We start from the raw sequence: 24,698 nt of genomic DNA, 5'->3' as shown, positions 1-24,698 counted from the left end.
AATGTTTTGTTGACAGTAGTAATGCAGTACCTACAATTTAAAAAGTAAGTTGTATTTTTAAATAATAATCATAATACCTTCACACCTTCATCATTTAACACACAGAAATTTAATTTATTAATTCAATTTATTAAACATTTAGATGAGATAAGAGGCGGACATGAAACACTGTAATGAACAAAGATGATAATTTTGAAAAAGATTTATGACAGCACTAAACTGCTCTAAATTACAGGTTCAAAGGCAATACCCATATTTTTAATAATATAAAATCATTGACCATTATTTCAGATTGTTACCTAAAGCACATCATTGCTTTCTATGGTGGTGGTGAAGGCAGAAGAACCTAGAAATAACCTGTTTTATTCTTATTTAATTGTATCAAGTTGGTTTTATATGTTTTTGTTGTTTTTAGCTAGGATGCCTTTCCTCTGAAATTACTGATTTGTTCATCTCTCAATCACGGATTTACTAAAAGGTAAATATTTAAGAAAATATTCCATCACAACAATGAGATTAAGAAATTAAAATTAATATAAATTAAAATCACTGTCATGCAGAAATACATTAAATTACAACCAACACTCACCTATAACAGAGACTCTGTGTTCAGCCAGTAGTTTATCTGATACTCCACTTGCTATTGCTCTGTAAACTCCACTGTCTGTCTTCTTCATGTTCTTCAGTGTTAGAGAGAAACTTTCAGTATTGAAATCCACTCTGTCCTTGTAAGAAGAATGAGGTCTAACTTCTTTTGATATATATTTCACAACATTCTCAGATTTGTCATTTTTCCAGACTATATCATCAAACTCATCAGGTAGTTTATCTCTTTGTATATTCAGTTGAACAGAAGCTCCTGTCATCACAAACACAGTGTCTTCAGTACTGAACCCTGCAGAGATAGAAAATAAAATATGTTAGTTTTTGGTTTAATAGTTAATCGTTTAAACCATCAGGTTAGTCAAGTCACTTCATTTAAAAACTCATTTTAAACAACAAAGGTTGATCCAAAGAAGAACAAGAGCTGGTGAACACAATATAATTTAAAACTCAACTGATTTAAAAAGTAAAAAAATCTAAATAAAAGAAATTCTCAAAATCTAAAAATTAAATCTAAAATAAAAAGGCCTTAAACTGCCACATCATGTGACATTGTAATTTTAGTTTCTCTAAGTGCACAACTTGTGTACAGAATTTCATGATGACCTTGTAATAAGTAAGCAGATTTGTAAAAAGTAAACTAAAATACGACTGTTTGTCACACTCTAAAAAATGCTGGGTTGTTTTTAATGCAGGGCTGGGTTAAAAACAACCCAATATTTTTTAGAGTGCAGCAACCAAGACGTTAACAGGAAGCTGTGGTCAGCTGCAAAAATACTAGTTTTAAAAGTTTGTCATGTATTTTTCTCTTTAAGACTAATCATTACTGTTTTAAGCTTGTTAAATAAAATGACAGATTGGTCTAATTTATATCCAAAAATTGCTAGTTGGTCAGATATGGCAACCGGACGCTTTTTTCACATGGCAAGAACACAGATACCACAAAATCGTGTAGAGAAAAATATTTACAAAAATATTTAACTCTTATTATTGATAAAATAAACCAACAAAAAAAATTATATAAACATTTAAATTTTTTATATAAAACATAGAGCAATATATGCTCAGTGTCTGAAGACATAACTGAATATTTATTACATTTTGTGATTATAATCATTAACATTACATTTAATTTAACATTAAGTCACTAAGACAATGAAACCAGTTATTACCAGTGTTAGAGATGAGAAAAATGATGAAGAAAGCAAGAACATTATGATCTTCTGCCATTCTAATGAACTGAAATGAGCTTCAATGTTTGAAACTGTCAGTAGATCAGGAAGTGTTACATCTCCATTCACTGCTTGACCAGAAATTCATGCTCTGCTTCCTGTATGCAAATTTTATTAGGGTAAAGCTAACACATTACACATATCAATATGGATACAAATAAAAAAACTTAATGAAACAGAAAACACCATTTTAAGTCTATTATTTTTCTTTATTTTCCTTGCAAATAGAGTGATACAAAAAAATCAATATAGACAGAGTTGTGTGTGTATACAGTATGCAGTTTACTGATGATATCATATATTGCATTGTGACTATAAGATATTATTAACTTTACAGGCTATTGTGTATTTTTTAAATCAAATTTAAAATATAATTCTGTTCAAATTTTGTTCTGAATTTATCTTTCTTTTATTTGAATAATAAAACAGCAATGATAATTCAAAGAATTAGAAGATCAGTACAAGCAGTTTACCAGTCTTGTGTTTTTTTTTTATGGAACTCTACGACTTTTAATAAAAAACTGCTATAGTAATTCAAACATAAATAGTTTTTAGTTTAGTAAAATAACATGAAGCCCAGACCTCTTGAAGCCTGTGAATATTTTCTCCCCAAACAGCAGGAAGGAAGCGGGTGAACATGCATGCATCATTGTTTATTGTATGCTGTATTAACCCTTATGGGTTGTTGGGCATGTTTTCATCCATGTGTCTAAATTTGATTTTTTATGACAAATGTTGTGACACATATTTTCAGAAAATATAAAAAAAAACTTAACAGTTCACCATGGGCAAATTTAATACCCTTTTGTGCTGAAAACATCCACTAAATTAAACAGCTGTAAAAATTATCAGATGAATATTTTTGAAAGATGAAATATATACGGCGTAGCCGCGACGGCGTAGGTTCCGCGTCGGTTTTGATTTATACTTTATGTTGTCGTCCGCGTCGATGTGCAAATACACGCGCAGACCGCTGGTAGGCAGTATCCACGTGTGTAACCACAGTAGCAGTGCGACCATCAAAGAAGAAGAAGCTTGGCAAGTTAACCCACAAACGAAGAAGAAGCAGCAACTTGTTGTGTGTGATTTGAGAAGACCAGCAATGATGGAAGTAAATAAACAGCGACTTTTGAGTTAAATCTCTTTAACTTGTATCATCTTTGTTTTCACCGTCGCAAACAGAAATACCTATGATGCAGTTTTTTTACCTGACGGGAGGGGATTTTGCGAGGTGCATGTCAGGCTACGCAGAGCTACGCACATGCTACGGATAACCTATGGCGTAGCTACGGTGTAGAGTTTCGACTATAAATCAGGCTTTATTGCGGAAATGCGCAGAAAAAATTCCTAACACAACAAAACGCACTGACAAACAAAAAAATATGACATATTATGACTCACTGTAAAAAACAACAACATAGTAATTATAAACTTTATTTTTTATTTTTGTGCAACATAGACTTCAATGGTTAATTTGTGTGACTTTAACAAAGCATTTGATTAGGCATATGTATTCCTTCAAATGCCAGCCTGTGCGCTTTACCTGACGTTTCAGGGCAGAGCATGTGAGCGGAGCGGTAATATTACCATCAGAGCGCACTTCCGAAAATTCTGCACCGCTCGCTCAATTCAGAACGCCCTTTGATAATTTGCTAGTTCGAGAATGTGAAAACGTCTTGCAATAAGTTATGAAATTCAAGCCTTATAATCTACTTGTTGTTTATTTTGCTTGTTACAAGAAATACACTACTCTAAAAGGACTTTGTTGTTATTGATTCTTACCTGAGTTTACCAGAAGTTGCGTTTGTTCCACGAAAGCCATTTATTTATGTTGTTACTGCTGAAACTGTCTATACTAAACAAATCATGTGTGTCAAGACATTGAATTCAACTTACAATGCTTATCATGGTACTGCTCATAGGAAGAGATGCAGGATAATAAGTGAAACTCTTTAGAGCAAGAGTTTGGTAGGGACAAAATAAAACCAACATCAGCTGGCTGGACAGAGTGGCCAGTGCAAGCAACAGTAATCAACCAACCAGGATTATAGTCATTTAAGCACTCTGAACAAGATCAACTTCTACAAAATGTTAATCCTTTTAAAGTTGGTCTTAGCTTGTCAGGCTAAGAGGACCAGCAAAAACCCATCTAAAACCAGCTTAACACGCTAAAACCAGGCTGGAACACCATCATAAACCAGTCAACCAGCATAGTTTTAGCTGTTATTTTTTCTGCAGGGAATAGGTCAAGGTCAAGGTCAAGGTATTCTTTATTATCCCCGAGGGGCAATTTTTTATGCAGCCAGCAGATAGAGTAAAAAACAATACATAGACATAACAAACACCATAAAAGCACACCAAACAATAATAGTAAGTTAATCATACATTCAAGTAGAAGTGTTTAAAAAACTGATCACAACAGGTATAAAAGAGCTCTTGTATCTATTTGTCTTACATCTCTTGGACACAAATCTACGGCCAGATGGAAGCAGTGCAAACTCTGAATACAAAGGATGACTAGAATCGTCTAGAATCGTCTGGGCTTTTTTAATTGCTCTATTCCTTTGCAGGGAAGGAATGTTAGCTAGAGTAGCCCCAGCAATCTTACTGCATTCATTAACTATGCGTTGGAGACGGTTTTTGTTCTTCAGAGATAAAGACCCATACCAGCAAATAAAAGAAAAAGTAACAACAGACTCAATAAAACAACTATAAAACATCTTCATAAAAGTGCTGTCCACATTAAAATGTCTAAGTTTACGAAAAAAAATACATACATTGGTGGGCTTTCTTACACACATTATCAACCTGAAGCTCAAATGTAAGTTTGTTGTCAATCACATTCCCAAGATATTTGTAATTCTGAACAGTCTCCACAGCCTGACCATTTATAAAAACAGGGGAAATAACATCATGTCCCTTCCTAAAATCAATAATCATCTCTTTGGTCTTACCAACATTGATATCTAAAAAAGATGAATTGCACCAGCTAATAAAATCTGACACCACAGGACCGTGGTCCTGATCATCTGAATTTAAAAGAGACACAATGACGGAGTCGTCAGCAAACTTTACCACATGTCGTCTTGGATGTTTACTTTGGCACATATTTGTATATAAAACGAATAAAAGAGGTGAAAGGACACAGCCCTGTGGTGAGCCAGTGGAAGAGATAAGAGCATCAGATAAAACATCATTGACCTTTACACGTTGGGATCTGACAGTTAAAAAGTCCATCAACCAACATAAAATTCCCGGGTCAATGTTATGTGTTTCTTTTAACCTTTCCGCTAAGATGTGTGGCTGGATACAATTAAAAGCAGAAGAGAAGTCAATAAAAACAAGACGTACAAACGTCTTAGCCCCCTCTAAATGGGCATATACCATATTTAATAAAGTGCATAGTGCATCATCAACCCCTCTGCCTGACGTATACGCAAACTGGAGTGGGTCCAGATCTGCTTTTACAGTATTTAACAGAGCGTTTTTCATAATCCTTTCAAAAGACTTCATAACTAGCGAAGTAAGTGCAACAGGTCTATAGTCATTTAACTGTTTGGGAGCATTTACCTTTGGTACTGGTACAATTATGGATTCTTTCCATAGGCACGGGACCTTGTGGAGATTAAGTGAACAATTAAAAATAAAAGAGAAAATCTCTGCCAACTGACTGGCACAGTTCTTAAGGATGCGACCACCAATGCCATCGGGGCCAGGGCTTTTCCTATCCTTTGTGGCCCTGAAAACCCTCTGAACCATGATCTCGTCAATGTTTATAGTGCTCTGCTCCGATGTCTCAACTTTGAAAAAAGCCTGTTCTTTACTAAAATCATGAATATTAAAACGATTATAAAAACTATTTAATTCATTAGAAAGTTCATGGTCAGACTTTTTGCCCAGGGAGATTGGGGTCCTCCTGGACTGAATTCCCATCATTTTTTTAACCCCATCCCATGCTGTACAGGAGTTATTAGAACAAAGCATTGACTGCACTTTCTCTTTGTAGCTACATATAATACATTTTGTTTATAATGCACTTTCTTGAACTCAAAGCACCATAATATAAGAGATTATCAAGAACATACACATACAACAGTAAACAAGTTAGTAATAATTAATCAGCAATAGTAAGCTATTTTAAAAGAATAAGTCTTTAAGGATCACTTAAAACACTCACAGACTTTCAATAAATTCTATGGGGCTTTTTAGGGAGACTAGTTGAAAATGCCTGAAAAAGTTGAAAAAGCGCCATCTGCTGTTTTGGATTGCATGGTCACGTTTGTATGAAACTCGTGGTCACATTTGTGTTAATCTCTGCTGCAAAACAAAGTACATATTTGTAACACCTCTGCATTTTCTCTGAAATTGCCTTTTTTATTTGCAAAGCGTTTTCTGTTTGCTTGTGAGTCGAGTTTTCCCTTTGCAAAGCAGATTGAGATTGTTTGCAAAATGCTGGATTTGTTTGTATAATTATGGCACAGAATTCGCTCTATACAGCTACCCCATCAAAAAAATCAAGGGAAAAGTTTTGTACTTTACGCTATAAGAGCACTAAATTCACTGAAAGTATAAAATTTGTGTATGTCTAATTAAGTAGGCTATACAATTATGTTTCTGAAATTATTTCTGAAATTTGATACTGGCTCAGTGCTGCTGCTCTGCCGTTTGGTGCTTGATGTTCAAACATGAAATATTCCCTTTGGATATATGTAACTGGTAAATCAATTCATTTCTTATTATTACTCAAGCCTGTTATGTGTTATTATCGTTTTAACTGATGTTAAGTTTCATAAATTAAAACACATTATATTTTCTATCATCTTAACACTGTAGAAAATCACTGCCTTTATACTTTAACTGGATTTTATTTCATGTTGTACAAAAATTTTGAAGTATAAATGGTTGAGTTTTATAATATATATATATTTAATTTTGTAGTAAATACATTAAAGCTAAGCAGCGTATGCATTTTATATTCGTTTTACTATAAAAAAATAAAGCCATGGCTGCATTTATGACGACCGAGGACGCAGTCCGAAGTTATGCATCCTCGAAAAACTGGGCGGATCAAAATCAGATCCGGGGATGTTATGTGAACTTGGCTTGATGTGAACTTGAATTTGGAACAGTACTTTGGGCGCGACTAAAAACACAAGTACTGCCTACAGACAAGAACGCATATTGAGAAACAGCCTCTCTTGTTAGTAATCCACAGCGGATATCTGTACCTGATCGATCTTAAAGAAATGTTCAAAGCTGTATAAAGAGTGAAGGTGACATCTTTCCTGTTCGAGAGTGGAGCTCCCGCTCATGGTCTGCAGCAAGCAACTTCTCGCCAGATACAAATATTTTCATTTTTTAACAATGGAAGCATGTCATTATTTAATGTCTTTCATACTTCTTATCTTCATCCCAGGTAACAAACTGTACTTATTAATTGTCGATAATGTAATAATTTTCTCAAAACGTAATACAATCTTGGACTCATAATGTTATACATTTGTTTTTCAATGTAATTTTTTTACATAATGTAATGAGAAATGTATTACGTTATGAACACACTGTGGCAACTTATAACGTAATTGCAGTTTATAAGGTATACCAGCTAATAATAACAAACTACATTTACAATATAATACTTATTTTTCAATAAACAAATGTTACAGCGCGAGGTGGATTCATGCCATTCTGTGTTCTGTTTTGCCAGATGGTCATGATTTTTTATAATACATACAGTTTCTTTTTCCAAACCATTACAGTCTCACCCAGGGCCGTATAGGCAGGATTTTATAAATGCCGATGTACATGTATTTTTCTAGGGCAGGCAACACAGGAAATAAAGTCTTAGAGAAACAAATAACTATAGTAGGCTACACTGAAAATAGATTCAGTAGAAATGACGTGTTACTGTCAGCTACTTGCCAGTAACTTATTGTAGATTTAAATTGATGTTATTTACCTACAACAGTTTGTTCAAAGTTAAATGAGCATTAAACATCCTTTGTCTTAATAAAATTATAAAATAACAGCCTCATGCCTCAAGCAGGAACCAGATTTCCTCATCAACCTTTTCCTGTTTTTTTTCCTTCAGATTTTGTTTCCAAGAATGCTTTGCTTGAGGCTGTTATTTTAGTTTTATTCTATAAAGATAAGGACTTGCTAATGTTTCGTGTTCATTTAACTTTGAACAAACTGTTGCAGGTAAATAACATAAATTTAAATCTACAGTAAGTTACTGGCAACCAGCAGTACTATTGTCATTTCTATAGATTTTTTTCACAGTATAGATTTCAAACCATGTCAGTATGCAGAAGACGTGTGTTGCTAACTAGGTATATATTGCAATAATTACTTTACCGTCCTGGGCACATGGCTGTGTCAGTAAAGTAAACATAGGCTAACTGAATATAGGATCATTTTAATGAATTAACAGAAGGGTACCAATAATTCGTTTATTCACATTACACCACATTAGATAAATATTCCCCTTGCCATGCATGCATTACTGCATGCATTATACTAACTGTAAGATATAAACATAATAGAAGGCTGAATTTTAAACTTCTCACATCTGATTTACTGTCTGTTAGCTCAACACTAAGGATTTTTGTCAAAAAAGTAATTTATTTAAAAGTAAATGAATGAATGTCAGGACCAGTGAGTGATTTTCTCTTCTTTGTTATTTAAAAAAATAACAAGTACTGTTTATTAGTCAAATGTTTACATTCGGTCAAGACTATACTCACTAGTGGTGCATTCCCACCAGCCGCAGTAGAGGTGGCAAAAACACGCTATTCGCGCGTAGTTGGATGCTTGAACATTTGAGTTCACTCCCTTCATTCGCGTGTGAAATTCTAGTAATTCGAGACATTCACGCGAAAATTCGCGTCATGGGTGGGGCTTCTCCGACTCCGCAGAGACTCTGCTCACTTCATGTAATCACGTTACTACTACAGCAAGGTCCTGATTGGTTAACACGGCACGGAAATCCGCCGAAGTTCATTTTTCAACTCGCGCGTTTCCCGCGGCAATGCTCAATTCGTTCGGAATGCGTCTTCTGTGCTTTTCGTGCCATTCGCGCCGCGCTTACCGCGTGTACCGCGCCGCAGGATGCCTAATCGCATTTTTGCATTGACTTAACATGTAAATCACTCGCGCTTGCTGCGTCTACCACGTCTGGTGTAAACCCTACATAAGACAGCTAATTTTAGTCAAGTTTTAGTCGACGAAAACACAAAAAGGTTTTAGTCAAGTTTAAGTCAATTTTAGTAAAAAAAGTATTTTTAACCAATGAATTTAGGTTAAAAAGTGTGGTGTATTTAATACAATTAAAATGTGCATTAAGGTTGTCCCTGAGGGCTTGCCGTTGTTTTAGTTTTAGTGTGCCTTCTGCGAATGTCATAACAAAAAGTTATGAAGAAAGAAATGTTTAGCCTAATATACCCTCATGTTTTGTTTGTGTGTTACGCTGAGACCTCGCTTATAAAGTTGAGAAACGCTTGCCTTGCCTTATTTAAATACACCACAATAAGTATTTGAAATGGACTTAAGTTTGACAAGTAAAACCTTAAGCTTACCATGAAATGTGTCACAAGCCGATTGTCGAGTAAAATTGAATGTGTATGATATGTTAACAGCGTGACTTGTTAGTTACCTTTAAAAAATATTAGCGTGATGAGCCTTCAGGTGCCGCTTGAGGTTGGTGGTATTTTTCCCATCTAATTTGTGGCCACATTTACCGTCGTCTCCCAATATACATTCCGTTTTTCTGTCTGATGGATTATACTGAAAGTATGTCCATAAATCATCTCGTTGTTTCCGTTTATTGGCGTCACCGCTACGGTCCTTCGAACTCGCCACAGCCGCAGGTGTGTTGTTGTTGTTGTTTAAAATCTGGTGCGCGTGCACGGCATGGCGGCAGCCGAGTGGTGAGCATGAGGGTGAGTGAGACTGTGTTGACCCAAAACAAGGATAGAAAGCGGCAGCATTGCTGATACTTTTTAGCTAAAAAGAGACAGATTTCATGCAAAATAGGCAGAAATGATATGCATTATGAACGTCAGACTTATAATCATTTTCGTTCCGTCTCGTCTTGTCAAACGAAAGCTCGAAAGCATCTCGTCATGTTTTCGTCACCCTAGAGACATTTTTAGCTAGTCATTGTCGCCTTAGCGTCATAAAAAATAGGTGCGTCAACAAAATCATTTTGTTATCGTCATCGTTGACGAAAACAACACTGATTGTGTACCTGTCCTCTTTTGAGTTACACCACTGTCTGGCTGGTTGATTTGATTGGTCATCTTGAAATCATTTTCACCTTATCTGACTTAAAGACGGGGTGCACGATCTCCTTAAGAAGACAAGTAACGCTGAGCGCTAAGCGTTGGGTCAAGACAAGCTTCAGAATTTGATCGTAAAGTGTGCGTAGGCAAAAATCCACGGCAAAGTCCATATTTATAAAAACTGTCTTTGACGTGGAAAAGTGCTTAGCGCCACGTCAGGGTCTGAGCAGACGTACGCACTTCTGCTTGTCTGATTGCTGCAGGTTTTTGGAAATATAAGCCATTGCTGTTTAAAATTGGGTTCAAACATTGACAAGCGCTCTTTTATATGTCTGACATTAATAACGCATCGTTTAAAGGCGGAGATCTGAAACTGCTCGGCTGCGCGCACAAGTTCAAGTTCATTTGCGATTTATAGATTTGAAAGGGGTACGCGCGTTTTCTGCGCGTACGTTCGGTTTATGAATCACACGTACGCATCTTTGTTAAATAGTCGTAAGATCAAATGTATGATGGTTTTTACGCAGCATTTTATAAATGAGGCCCCTGCTCTCTCTCTCTGTCTCATCTCTGCAATGTCTAATAAAACTCGCGTGGCGCGGCTTGCGGGGTTCTGAGTGAGATGTGTTGAATTTACGCGGGCTGCGTAGACCAATCGGTAGATTTAATCGAGCGCATGTTGACATAAAACAGTTGATGCGTCCATGCAAATGAGCAGTAAAAACCAGATCGCCCATTGCGTTTTTTGTCAAGGGTGCTCGCACATGTGCGGGTACTTGTAAAACAAACTGCTCGCGCCGCTGTGTCAAAAACTCCATTTGGTCTGGAGCCCTTGGTGCCCCCCTATTGCCTGGTGCCCCAGAGCACTCGCCCAATCCCATCTATTGATAATCTGGCCCTGACTGTAATGTAACCTTCTAAGTTGTTAAATGTTACATTTACCTAACAGAGCTGTCAGGCTCTACATGCTATTTATAATATTCAATTAAAACAGCAAGATTAGTTGCTTTTAAAAAATAAAATTATGTGTTTTTGTATCGAATAAATAACCTGTGCTCATCCATGTTCATACATCACTGAAATAAAAACATTTAGGGGCAGTTTCCCAGACAGGATTTATCCTAGTCCCTGATGCATGTTTGAGCTGCCTTAATTTGCAATGACACCAGCACCAGATGCACACCAGCATTGTTTTTATTAATGTATGTTTGTAAAACCTACTTAAATGTCCTTATATATTTAAGGCTTAGTCATGAATTAATCTAAACCCTGTCCAGGAAACAGCCCCTAAATGTTATTGAAGTTAAGTGGTGTTAGAACCAGCGACTACTGATCTGTGTTTCTTTCTGTCTCCTCGGGGTCCAGCGCTGAAGACACTGTGTTTGTGGAGACAGGAGCTTCTGTTCAACTGAATATACAGAGAGAGAAACTACCTGACAAGTTTGATGAGATATTCTGGCAGAATGAAAAATCAGACACTATAATGAAATATTACAATGAATTTAAAAGAGTAAAATATTACAATGACTACAAGGACAGAGTGGATTTCAATAACAAAACCTTCTCTCTAACACTGAAGAACATGAAGAAGACAGACAGTGGAGTTTACAGAGCTAAAATAACTGGAACATCAAATAGAGATGTTGCAGTACACAGAGTATCTGTTATAGGTGAGTGTGAGAGCTGAATAATGACATGAAATGTAGATTTGTTAGGGGTTTGCATTCTCACAGCATTTAGTATTCAGCACCATGAATGCAAGCCTTCATTTATGCTGATATTGTTGTTTTTATCATCACTGTTGGTTATTTGTTGTGTGGTGATGTTTAGCTTATGTTTTCAGCTTAATTTAATCCATTTAATGAGGTTTAATGATTGTCACAGAGTAATGTCTACTAGACAAAAATATAGCTTCACTTCATACTACTTCTTTTCCCATCAAAACCTGATTTCTAAATTATCACAGTATGCTACTGGTTAAACAGTGTATTTCCAATGCTGTTTTATGGCAATTTATACGTATTTTACAAGGTGGATAATTCGTGTCAATTCAAAGGACCACATTCTTACATTTTTGTACACTTTGCTTTTGCCCCTGTGATGATGGGGGTTTTCTCATTGTTTTTGTATGATTCACTACGTATGAACTCAAATACAAATTAGCCAACTCATAAAATACATGAATTCTCAGGTCTGGCTGGTATTTCTATTACTAACTGGATAGAAAAGGTTGGTCTTTCTGCAGTTCATTAGTTCATACTGTGTTGTGTATCTTTGTGTTAGTTTGTTCTTGCATGTGTGTTTCAGATGCAGTGAAGTCTCCTGACCTGACTGTCATCTCTTACCCGAGCATTGACTCCTGTACTGTAAACTTCACATGTAGAGCTCATGACATCACACTTCACTCCACTTATAATAATGATAACTGCTCTCCAGAGGAAGTGACATCACATGAGAAGTTCACTCTCATCCTGATCTGTAGTAATGAAACCATCATCTGTAACCATAGCAACCCTATCAGCTGGAAAACAGACATGATAGACATTACACAGATTTGTAAAGGTAGAAGCTTGCTTCTAGACAACACACACGTACACACACAGCACAATGCTTTTAATAAAGATGCAACAATAGCAGAAATCTGTTGAATCTAGCAGATATCAAACCGATAGTGAAGTTTATTAGCAGTTTTAGTGACTTCAGTTTGAATTTACTGTGTTACAGTTCATCCAGAGATTCTAGAACAACAAAACAATTTCATCACTCCCATCTGGATGGTGGTCTGTATAGTGGTGGTGTTGGTGGTGGCAGTGGTGGTGGGGTTTGTGTTTTTGTCCCGCTGCAGGAAGAGAAACCTTTAAGGTACATTAAAGATTTTATCATTAAAGCACTCACTACAACTTATACATGACTATAAACTTGATTCAAATATAATATATCAACTTAATAACAATACATTATCATGTCAAAATATGTGTTTGTTGCGTCATGTAAATATATATGTGCTTTGTGTGTCATTTCAAAATTTGTGTCTGCTCTACACACGTCGAAAGGGTTTATGATAAAAGAGACTTTCACAAAATACTCGCAAGACACTAACTTAACACTAAACTCTGATTAAACATGAAATCAAGCGAGTATCTGGCAAACATGAGGGTCTCTTTTATCATAAACCCCTTTAAAGCGTCTGCAGAAGACACCTGTGACAGGTTTGCACGATGCGCCGAACACATTTTGACATAAGTAATGACAATGTAAATAATTTGTAGGGTAATAAAAAGTGATTTGTTGTCTCAACAACCATAACATATTATGATAAGTAGCTTTTACTTAAAAAACATGCATATTTACCCAGCATTTTAGCCTTATTTAATATACATGATTTATGCAACACAAAAATATAAATGATATAAATATAAATGAAGAATGCACATTAGAAAATGTGAGTAATTGTGAAGCAACTCTATTCAGTGTAAACTTGTTATTGTTCTGTGATGCGAACTTTCTGTAAACATTTTTCATGTGAAATAACTTTTTCAGGTCAGGACTAAAGTAAAAACAAACCTTAATTTAGTAAATTCCTCATCTTTTTCCACAATTTTAAGCATTTTCCAGATTCTGCAAGGTGTATGTAAACTTTTGACCTCAACTGTATATTTTAAGTAAACCCAACACATCATTTATTTACAGGGTACGTTTTCATCGCCACACACGATGGTTTTACAGCCATAGCTGAGGTAAGCTTCAATTTACTCTTAATTATTCATCATGTAAATATCCCAAATAATACCCATTGTCATAGTTCATAAACTTATGCTTTACATTATTATTTGTGCTTCTGTGTCTGGCAACCCATGTATGAGTAGGAGAGGGGCAGGGATGTTTCGGTGACAACCATATAATGTATATGCCCTCTTTTTTTACTGTTGACTTTTTGCAATGTTTGCACATATGCACTTTATGTTGTCTTGTGTTTAAAGGGATAATTCACCCAAAAATTCTGTCATCATGTATTTTCCCTCCTGTTGAGTTTCTTCAGGGGTGGTTCCCATTTCGCAACTAAAACTGCATGTCACTTTCCTAATTTTTTCGAACGCGCTTGTGCGGTTGTGCTCCGGTAATGTTATATGTGCCGTTGCTAAGAACATTGAGACGCACTCTCTATAGACTGAGTAATGTGTCTCCATGCATTGTTTCTTCTATTTGTGTCAAAATGGACAGTTTGTTGGTTCTGTGTATCCCTGTACAGCTATGATCAGCTGTTCCTCCATCTTGAGTGAATACAGAATGAACCAATGTTTACATGCATATTCAACTCGCTCGTCGCTCTTTTCGAGCTTGCCGCACGTCTACATTGAAAACAATGTATTTGTACACACAAAAAAAGCAAAATGTGAACCACCTTATTCTGTTGAAGACAATACAACATGCATAAATGTAATTATAGTTCTTATGTACAGTGTTTTGTGTTGTCTAATTAAACACTGTGTCTTGTGTTGTCTATGTAGCACTTGGAGAAAGATTGTCTGTACCTAAAAATAGCCCCCTATACCCTTAAATGTGCACTATTTGAGAGAACCATATATTTTTAGTTGTCCAAAATCATTATTGAGTGCACTTATTCAACCCCACAATGCACCGCAAAATACAACCGATGCACTCTCACAGCTAGCCGCTAGTCGTCCATTGAGGCTCTCACTGAATAAATCCTCTCGTCTCGGTGGAAGATTCTAGCAAGATCAAGTGTCCAAATTCACTCACTTGTTTTCATTTACTTATTTGAGTGAATTATATTAGTGGATTAATGTAAAGAATAGTGAATGAGGGTATAGGGGGCTATTTCGGACATTGTCATTGTTTTGATTTACTGTGTGTACAAGCTGAAAGTGATTGAAATGATAGTAAAAGTTGAATGCCTCTACACTGTCAAAAATAAAGAGACAAGAGCCTTCACTAGGGCAGATAATTTAATCTGCATTAATGTGTTATATTTTCTAAAATAAAACATATCTTCATAATAAAAAATATCGGCCCCCGTATGTATTTTTAAAAGTCTGATTTAAAGGCTGTTGTGTCCTGTAGTAGGAGGGAACAGCAAGTGACGCAACTCCCCCTGTAGGCTAGACCATCTCATTTCAGTTTGCTTCGTTGCCTTCAAAGTCTGCCGCTTTAAAAGGATCCAGACCCTGAATTGGGATACACCCACTGTGAAAGATACATGGTTTCAGCGGGAAAAAGGCCATTTGAAGGCTTCGAATTGGGCCTTGGAAGGCTGCAATCGCTGAATTGGGATGCACCCCTGTGCTTTTTGCTGCCTCCTTTTATACTTTCACTTTCTGTTTCCTGTATTGTGATCACTGACATGACAGGTAGACCATATAAAATAAAAGACATACACACAAAGTAAGAGATTAAATGGAATAAAATGGCTTAGACTACATGTAAAATATATATATTGTGCTGTTAAAACATGTGTCTTGTGTGGCAGTGTCGCAAATGTTTACTTTGCACATTATTTTCAGTTTTCTTGCTTTTATACGCTTATAGGCTGGGACATTTTCTTTAGAATAACTGATCCGCTAATCACTTTAGGAAGTCATTTTCTAAATACCAAACTCTTTTATAAGATCCTGGCTCAGGAACAAGATGCAACGGGAGAAACCAGCACGGTCTGCAAACAACCAGCTTCATCCAACAGTACCTGAGATCAAACTGAAACAACGGCTGGCTTTCATGGAGATTATACAGCAGGTCATTTGTTTAGTTGCAAAAGTATAAAATGCAACCTCTTTTAAAACAAAGAATATTTGCATGTTGATCAACAATGTTGATGTGAAAATGCAGAAAACACATATTTTTGCAGCATATGTTTACTCCATGAATCTCTTTACATTTTTTTAAAATTATTCAGTTATTTAGTGATTATTCTCATAATCAAGTAGTATAAAAAACCTTGCACCTTCATGTCTTACACCACGCCGTGTCTTATTTAATCCTTCTCCCATGCACTTAGAGGACTTTGCTGAAAAATCATTCTGCCAAAAGCGTGATATTTCTGAATGGTGTGAGGCTGGGATTAAGCAGATTTGAGGTGAAAGTATTTGACTAACATATAATACGTGCTGACTGAGAGCATTCTGTCAATATCATTATTTCAGTTTTTGATGGAGGTGGCATTTAGTGGCTTTTGCATCTGAGCTCTTTATATTTTGTCTGCTGTTATACATTCAGATTACAAAAGGATGTTTTAATTATTAACATATTGTTTTGTGTTATTCTATTTAACACATTGTGTCATTTTAACACATTATAGGGCAGTTTCCTGGACAGGGTTTAGTTTAAATCAGGACTAGGTCTTAGTTTCAATAGGAAATATAATTAGTTTTAACAAACATGCCTTACTAAGAAAATCACTTGTGTGCATTTTGAGGCAAAACAAATGGCACTGATGTATTTTATGATATGTCAGTGCGGCTTGTTTTCAGTTTGGACAACTCTTACATTTATTTTAGTCTAGGACTAGTCTAATCCCTGTCCGGGAAACCGCCCCTATAGGGCAGTTTCCTGGACAGGGTTTAATCCAGGCCTTAGTTATATTTAGTACATTTGAGTACTTTTTACAAACAAACCTTACAAAAAAACAATACTGCTGTGCATCTTGAGATAAAACAATAACACTGATGTATGTTAAGATACGTCAGTACAAGATGTTTTTTTAATTAAGGCAGCTCAAACATACATTTTAGTCTGGGATTAGTCTTAAACCCTGACTGGGAAACTGCACCATTATGTCAAATATCAGTTTTATCCAACAGCTTCAGTAATGGCGGTCTTAATTTTGTTGATTTGCAATCTTAAATAATACTTTCAAAATCAATTGTTTGAGAAATTACTTGAGAAAACCATATAGCATTTTATACTGGAACATGTTTTTTATTAAATGGGAGGTTTGAATTTCAGCATTGATAAAATCCCTGTTGTTCTTTCTATTTTTGATAAACAAGCTTTATTAGTATGATCTATGATTTTCAAAAACAATTTCCCACAACCAAATATTTTATTTGGAATAATAAAAATATATGTTATAAACAACAGTCTTCTGGTTTAGGAATGGGATCAGTCGGTTTAATCAATTATTTAATCAAGAGGTTACTTACCAAAAATTTCTCTCTTGTTTTAATATTTCTGTAAACAGTATGCCGTTTATTTGGTGCTTTCCCTATTGGTGTCATTGTTATTTATGGCCAACCCAGTCTCACGGCATTTCGTGATTTGGTCACGTAATTTAATCTATTTATTCGTGTCAGGAACACGTTCATTTCGTTATTTTTGTAATTCCAGCAAGTTTTTTTAAACTAATGTATTTCAACCCAGTCTCACGGCATTTCGTGATTTGGTATTTATGGGCAACAACCATATTTTTTTCTGCCTAAATTAATATGTAAGGGATAATGTAGAGGCAGCCGATAGTTATCAGGAAATAAGCCCCGACAGTTGTATCACACTGAAGGGGCTTATTTCGCGATAACTACCGGCTGCCTCTACATTATCCCGCTTACACGGCTACTTGCCACATAAGAAAAAAACTGGACATGAATATGAATTTGAAACATTTTATTGGCATATTTGTTTTAAATTAACATTTTTATCCTTCTGCGAAACTTTGGACAGATGCATAAAATGATCGTAATACCTTATTAAGATCCTCTGCTTCATACTTGTCTGTCTCCATTTTTTGAGAAGTTTTAATGCCCATTCTTTATTTTTTTTTTGTTTGTTGGCTTCGTAGCTGTCATGCTCTATTTTGTCAAGTTCAGTCTCAGTAAGCTCTCTGTGTCTTGTTGTTGTTCGTTCTTCTATCCACTGTTTACATTTTTTTTCCCGTACATGTTAAAATTAAGGTCGAAATTTTCCATTCTTAATTGTGGTTGTCCAGTGTTTGTCACAAGATGGCGCCAAACAATAATCTTATTGGCGCGGAGCGATTTTAATCGTACAAGTAGTACCGGCTATGCGTTATTACTTTGGAGTGGTTATTATTTGAAAAGAACGAACCTGCAAATGTCTCAACTGACCAATCAGAATTAAGCATTCCAGAGAGCCGTGTAATAAGCTGGGTTATAGAAATGTTGTGTTGCATAATATGCTTATTTCACAATTCTATGGTATACTTCGTTACAATTAAACATTTCGTAAGTTTTTAAGGCCTTAAAAGTCAAGCAGAAATGCACAAATTGTGATCATCTCAAGGCAAGAATGGATCTCCAACATTCAGGATTTGGCCAGAAGTTAATATCCAACATGTCAGAGCAAATGCAGAGGTTGGATGAAAGATGAGGTCTTGTCTGTTTAAAAGCATGCTGTTATTATAAAACACATTTAATCCAGTTTTACAATATAAGATTTTAAACAAATGATTACACTTTAATCCAAATGATTTATTAAAACTCAAAAGTGCAAGCAGAACATCTAATTAAGACAAAAATTAACAACAACTACTTTGTTAATACAAAAACAGGTGGGAATTAAACAACATTTCTTTTAACAACATTACTACTGTATGTGACCTAATAATCTTTGCTTATATTTCTCCAGAGAAGAACTTTCTTTATCAAAGATACACTTAACTGCATATGTTAAACATACATTGAACGGCGTAAAAATAGTTTTAGTTTGTACAAAGTTTTGCTTTACAAGAATTACAGCAAAGAGAAATTACAAGCCATTAATATTTATACTTTTTTTAAAATTTCTATGCAAGTATTGAAGTACTTAAGTTGTGTTTGTGAGCTGTTCCAGAAAGAGGGCGTGAAACCAAAAAAGCTTTTGGTTTACTTCAATCTAATCTTTATCAACAGTCATGATGAACACGTTAAGGTTTGTAATGATGATCTACTGTATTGTACTGTATGTAACAGTGGTCCAGATCTCTTCTGTCATCTTATGAATGTGAGTCAGGGTCTTTAACAATAAATAAAATAAAACAGATGTTAGTGTATTACTGAAGGATGATGATTGATTTACTGTTTAGTAAAATAATGTTTTGTATTATGTTTGATATAATATTAATAGATATTTAACGACACTACTGTAGAACAAGCAACATACAGTACACTGTATCTGTATTATTTTTAACTAACAGTTCTTTATGAAACAATATAATTATTGACAGTGTTTTATGAAAGACTTTATTTTTGAAATTTTCAAATTTAGAGACCATGACAGCGTGTATTATCTAATGTGAACACTGTCAGAAGAAAATGATCTCAATATATATATAACACTAAACTGCACAAATAACAAGACAATATAACACTAGGCACAAAAATACTCTTTGATATAAACTTACAAGAAAACACATGACTGGAACAAGGAAGAAACAAAACGCAGGTGTAAAGAACATCAAACACAAGGACTTTAAATAGGGACAAAATAAATTACATACACCTGGAAATCATTACAAGTAAGGGATCGGGGAAAAAGTGACGAGACCCGGGAAATACGTGGTCAGAATAAACCAATACTAAAACCACGCATCTCCAACATGGTACTGTCAGAACCCTGTCACAATGAACTAGATGTAATACAAGACAAGATCCTGACAGGATCTTGACAGACGTCCTTTAGGGATGTAACCAATCGCTCGCTGGTTCCTCCATCAGCCAATGACTTCATGGAAAATATTGATAGACAAAACATATAGCCAATTATATAAAGAATTCAACGGTCTCTGTGTAACTTATGTGTGTTTGGACTCATGCTGCGCTGCAAGAACTGACAGACAGATGACGTCAAAGTACCGCGAGAGCTCTCACGGTACTTTGACGTCATACAGCTGCAGCGCTGGATAAAGTCGAACAAGTCAGTGACGCGTCTGACGTACGACGCGGCTGACTGTTATCTGTTGCACCCCAGGTTTTTTTTTTCTTTTGTTTTTGGTGTGCCCGAGCTTCGTTTACAGTCTGGGGAGACGCACGCTGTAAGTTTGAAAAAAAAAACTTACCAAACATGACTGAGGAACAGGGCAGCCGCGTCACTACAGTCATGTGACTTCACGCGGTTCACAACAGAAAGTCGTAATTCTGCTATTTTTGGACCAAAATGTATTTTCGATGCTTCAACACAATCTTACTGACCCACTGATGTCACATGGACTACTTTGATGATGTTTTTATTACCTTTCTGGACATGGAAACCATACATAGATTTTCAATGAAGGAGATAGAAAGCTCTCTGACTAAATCTAACGTTAAAACATCTTAAACTGTGTTCCGAAGATGAACGGAGGTCTTCTGAGTTTAGAACGACATATGGGTGAGTCATTAATGACATTATTTTCATTTTTGGGCAAACTATCCTTATTTAGTAGTCACGCTGTTTCCTTTGGGGGCGGGGGCAAAAACAAAAGCCGCTTATCCAGTATGTAAATACATACACAGACAATGACGCCCCCCCGCTGCATGCTAAAATCTCAGAAAAAAACAAGCCGATTTCAACCACAAAATGTACGCTTTTAAATATACAAAAACTGCTATCTCAAACATGAAGAGGCTTTTTCGTGATCTCAAATAACAGATTCTGCAAAAAACAAAAATCACCAATTTTGACAATAAACTTTCTTTCTCATTATCTCGAAAGTTGTGCTGCCGACTTGTGTCACTGGTTTCCGTGATGGGACACATTTGGTACAAATATGTTACTTTGCGGTACTAATCTGGACTCTATGGTTACCAATTTGTACATCTTGGGTACTGATATGAACTCTTTTGACAAAGGTTTACTTTTTGAAAGGGATCCACCCCAGTGGTAGCTATACAGGGAGCACTTTTTTGAAAAAAAAAAAAAAATTCTGACAGTGTACAACAAATGATGAGTGATATGAATCTTACCTCAACATCATCATAGTCTCTATTATCATCCTTCTGAACACCTGAGAAATATAAAATAGTTTACTTTTCACATTAAGGGAGAACAGGGGCGAAAGTACAACTTTTCAGAAAAGCGTCATTTTAAAAGTTAAAGTTTTAGACAGAGATATATGTTTGCTGTGGTCAATAACTCACAAGTGTGGTTAATATCAATACCAGGTGAAATTGTAAACAAATAAAAAATGACTTGAGAATAATTTCACTTTGAACATAAGTAGCACATTGTTACTTTTGACTTTGTCAGCTGGGATGAAAGTAACACACAGGTGGGTCAAAAGTAACACAACAGAACGAGATTTTTGTGTTACACTTGTTTATAGTAAATATACATGACTGTGACCTTGTTAATTTTATTTTAAATTTCAGTTTCGTCAAATGTTTTTAAAGCAACCCGACAGTACAAACTTCAAATGTTGAGAATAAAATATTTTTTCAACACTTTGAACACGATGAAAATTAAATTAAATCAAATTAGAAAAATAAAAATTTTCAACATATACAACCGAATTAGCAGCTGGACAAAAATATACTTATAGTTTTATTCTGTAACTCTGTGAAGTCAAACTTCAGGATGTGTTACAGCACTAAATAACTTGTAGATTGATCAGTATTGTAACACATGAAACAAGAAACACAACGCATTATAAGAAAAAACGACTGCTTAAGAAATTGACTTATCATGATTAAAAACAGCTTTCTGGACCTACATGCGCAAAACTTGATATTTGTCGGCTCTGTCAATGTGTCAGTGTGCATTTGAGGACTGAATAGATTTCTCTCAGTTAAACTCATGTAACACAAACGAAACACTCACAATATTACAATATTTTCATTTCTGAAAAAGGATACAGACCTTTTTTATTCCTACAGCAACAGTAAAGAACCAAACCAAACAACACAATCACTCCAGCAGCAACCATAACCACAGGCATCATACTGAACACACTATCCGTTTGACTGGGGGGGGGGAGCAGAATGTGTCTTTCAATCGCTGAAAGAGATTATTAAATTAAAAACTGCAGTCAAACAGAGAAAATGCAGTTTTAGGATCAGCATATCAAGAAGAGAGTTTTGTTTTGTGAGACACATGAATATCAAATAATCTGTGTATACTCAATTGTGTTTATGGTTTGTGATGATCAGCAGAGAAATATTTACCTTCACAATTCTGAGTAATGTCTATTCTATCTGTTTTCCAGCTGACAGGGTTGCTATGGTTACAGATGATGGTATCATTACTACAGATCAGGATGAGAGTGAACTCATGTGATGGCACTTCCTCTGGAGAGCAGTTATCATTATTATAAGTGGAGTTAAGTGTGAGGTTATGAGCTCTACATGTGAAGTTTACAGTACAGGAGTCACTGCTGGACCTGTTTGAGATGACAGTCAGCTCAGGAGCATTCACTGCATCTGAAACACATTTACACAGTTTTACAACATCCTGAGATGACCTGTAGTTTGTGTAAGGAATAATTGACGACGGGCCGTTGAATTATTTGAAAGTAATGCACACCCAAGGTGGTAATAACACTGTGGTTGTGCATTATTTTCTAATAATTTAAAGGACCGGAGTCAATTATTCCTCTTATACGATTACCACAAACATTGCTCTTCGGTTATTTTAAGAGAAAAATAAGCGATTAGTCTGTTTTAAAGAAAAATAATCAACACCAATTGAACTTTTTTCAACAAACCAAAACAAAGCATTCAACAGACCCATGGTATAAATTATTTTAACAGTACATGTTACATTTAAATTAATGTTTTGTTTAAAAACTGTTTTTATTACACCCATATTTGAAAGCTCTGAGAGTTTAGTTTTTATATTTCACCCATTTTGCCAAAAGAATAATGAAGTTTGGTTCCGGTTTGGTCAGAGGACTCAATACAGTGTCTACAGGAGTGTTATGACTGCACGGACTGGGATTTATTTAAAAACGAATGTACGGATATTGATGAGCTCACAGAGACTGTCTCTGCGTACATTACTTTCTGTGAGGACCTAGTCATTCCTCGTAAATCCATTACCATATTTTCAAATAATAAGCCCTGGGTTTCTAAATCAGTAAAAAACTTAATTAATCAACGAAATATTAGTTTTAATCAGGGTAATATAAATCAATACAGGATACTTCAAAAACAAGTTAAAAAGGACCTCAAGCTTGCTAAACTTAATTATAAAGATAAAGTAGAAAACATGCTGAGCACAGGCAATTCACGACCTGCATGGGAGGGGGTGAAAGCCATGATGGGGATGCAGCCTAAGAAGTGTCCGATTTCTCTAAATGGCATGTCTGACCTTGCTCTTTCAAATGACTTAAATAGTTTTTATAATCGGTTCAGCATTAATGATTATAGCGAAGAGCTGTCCGTTTTTAATAACGTTGCCCCAGGGCATGGCAACATACACGTTGACAGGAATAAGGTTGTGACACTCTTCAGTGGTATAAAAGAAAGGAAAAGTCCTGGCCCCGATGGCATTGGGGGCCGTATATTAAAGAACTGTGCAGAACAGCTGGCAGACATATTTTGTTTTATTTTTAAAATGTCCTTACATCTGCACATTGTCCCTCGTGTTTGGAAAGACTCAATTATTGTTCCAGTGCCGAAAAATAAAGCTCCAAAGATTCTTAATGATTTTAGACCTGTGGCGCTCACGTCCCTCACTATGAAGACATTAGAAAGGATTGTGAAGGATGAACTTATGACGGCTGTCCAGGATCTTCTTGATCCGTTTCAATTTGCCTACAGATTGAATAGAGGAGTGGAAGACGCAGTATGTACTCTTTTAAATTTGATTTATACACATCTTGAGGGTGCAAAGAGCTTTGTGCGGCTGCTTTTTATAGATTTTTCTTCAGCCTTTAATTGCATTCAACCACATGTCTTAGCAGGGATTTTAAAAAATACTTTTAACATTGACCCCAGTCTTATCTGTTGGTTGATGAATTTTTTAACTAATAGATCTCAACGTGTAAGAGTGAATGGCATTTTATCTGATGTTCTCTTTTCCTCCACTGGTTCCCCACAGGGATGCGTCCTCTCCGCGGTCTTATTTATATTATATACAAATGCATGTCAAAGCCAACATACTAGGCGTCATATTATTAAGTATGCTGACGATTCAGTGATCGTGTCATTGTTGACACACAAGGACCCCGAGCATGGCCCTATTTTAAATGATTTTACAGAGTGGTGTAAGTCGTCTTTTATCGATATCAATACGGAAAAAACAAAAGAAATGTTGATTGATTTTAGAAAGAATCCTCCACTCCCCAACCACTCTTCCATAAATGATCAGGATATAGAAGTGGTGAAGCAATATAAATACCTTGGAATTATTATTGATGACAAACTCACCTTTGAGCCACAGGTAGACGCTGTCTGTAAAAAATCAAATCAACGTATGTTTTTTTACCGTAAACTTAGGAATTTTAATGTTGATAATACTTTTATGAGGATGTTTTACTGTTGTTTTATTGAATCCATTATTTCATTTGCTCTTGTGAGTTGGTTCGGGTCCCTTTCACTTAAAAACAAGAACAGGCTTCAAAACATAGTGAAGGTGTGCGGCAAAATTTCCCACAATTCTTTGCCTGGTTTAAACAATTTATATGAGATTAGGACTGTTAAAAAGGCACATTCAATTT

At 35.6% G+C, this 24,698-nt stretch overlaps 1 protein-coding gene and 1 long non-coding RNA gene across 2 annotated transcripts; one reads left to right on the top strand and one right to left on the bottom strand.

The window, feature by feature from the left end:
- Positions 1 to 11,459: 11,459 nt before the first annotated feature.
- LOC129441652 (CD48 antigen-like) lies at positions 11,460 to 17,360 on the top strand (the record flags this gene model as incomplete). Its single annotated transcript, XM_073872694.1, has 5 exons — positions 11,460 to 11,787; positions 12,425 to 12,679; positions 12,842 to 12,979; positions 13,808 to 13,854; positions 15,745 to 17,360. Coding segments are annotated over 3 exons (720 nt in total), but the record flags the coding sequence as incomplete, so codon positions are not given.
- A 1,117-nt stretch (positions 17,361 to 18,477) lies between these two features.
- Positions 18,478 to 21,239, bottom strand: LOC141366063 (uncharacterized). Its single transcript, XR_012371018.1, has 2 exons — positions 21,007 to 21,239; positions 18,478 to 19,078 (listed from the first exon to the last, which is right to left on the bottom strand). It is a non-coding gene; the product is annotated as an uncharacterized lncRNA (long non-coding RNA).
- Between the last annotated feature and the right edge of the window lie 3,459 nt (positions 21,240 to 24,698).

Source organism: Misgurnus anguillicaudatus, chromosome 2 (genome assembly GCF_027580225.2).
Source record: "Misgurnus anguillicaudatus chromosome 2, ASM2758022v2, whole genome shotgun sequence".
Lineage (NCBI taxonomy): Eukaryota > Metazoa > Chordata > Actinopteri > Cypriniformes > Cobitidae > Misgurnus > Misgurnus anguillicaudatus.
This window is presented reverse-complemented; position numbering and strand designations above follow the sequence as displayed.